The sequence below is a fragment of the Buceros rhinoceros genome, unplaced genomic scaffold (genome assembly GCF_000710305.1).
Source record: "Buceros rhinoceros silvestris isolate BGI_N320 unplaced genomic scaffold, ASM71030v1 scaffold13241, whole genome shotgun sequence".
Taxonomy (NCBI): Eukaryota; Metazoa; Chordata; class Aves; order Bucerotiformes; family Bucerotidae; genus Buceros; species Buceros rhinoceros.
Window position 1 is genome coordinate 10,172 of NW_010395012.1, and position 337 is coordinate 10,508.

Sequence of the window (337 nt, forward strand, 5' to 3'; positions counted from 1 at the left end):
TCGCTTACCCGCGACTCTCCTTCTCCTCGCCACTCCAGGCGGTTGGGGAAGAGGTAGAAGTAACGGCGCTGCCACTGCGTCAGGAAGGGGTTCCCCAGCTTCAGCATGTACCCGTGCATGATGCAGTCCTTCCCCAGCGCGTAATCTGGGACAAGAGGGAGCGTTAGCAAGCGAAGCGCGGCTCTGCCTATCCACACCCTGGCCCTGCGCAACGTGGGGAACAGACAGCCCTGGACACAGGGGACTCGAGCTGCCCTCGCCGGGCTTGTGAAGCTGCTGCTGTGCACCCAGGCCCACCCCCCCGCGCGGCAATCCCGGCCCAACTACAACAGCCGGA

The 337-nt window shown here is 64.7% G+C and overlaps 1 protein-coding gene across 1 annotated transcript in view; it reads right to left on the minus strand.

Annotated features, from left to right (window-relative positions):
• Positions 1-337, minus strand: part of LOC104501584 (beta-adrenergic receptor kinase 2) — a gene marked incomplete at its 5' end in the record, with an annotated part of 28,882 nt that overhangs the window by 1,992 nt on the left and 26,553 nt on the right. The window contains one exon of the mRNA XM_010145419.1: positions 9-145. Coding sequence (XP_010143721.1) covers positions 9-145 — 137 coding nt within the window. The remainder of the gene's footprint in view (positions 1-8; positions 146-337) is intronic.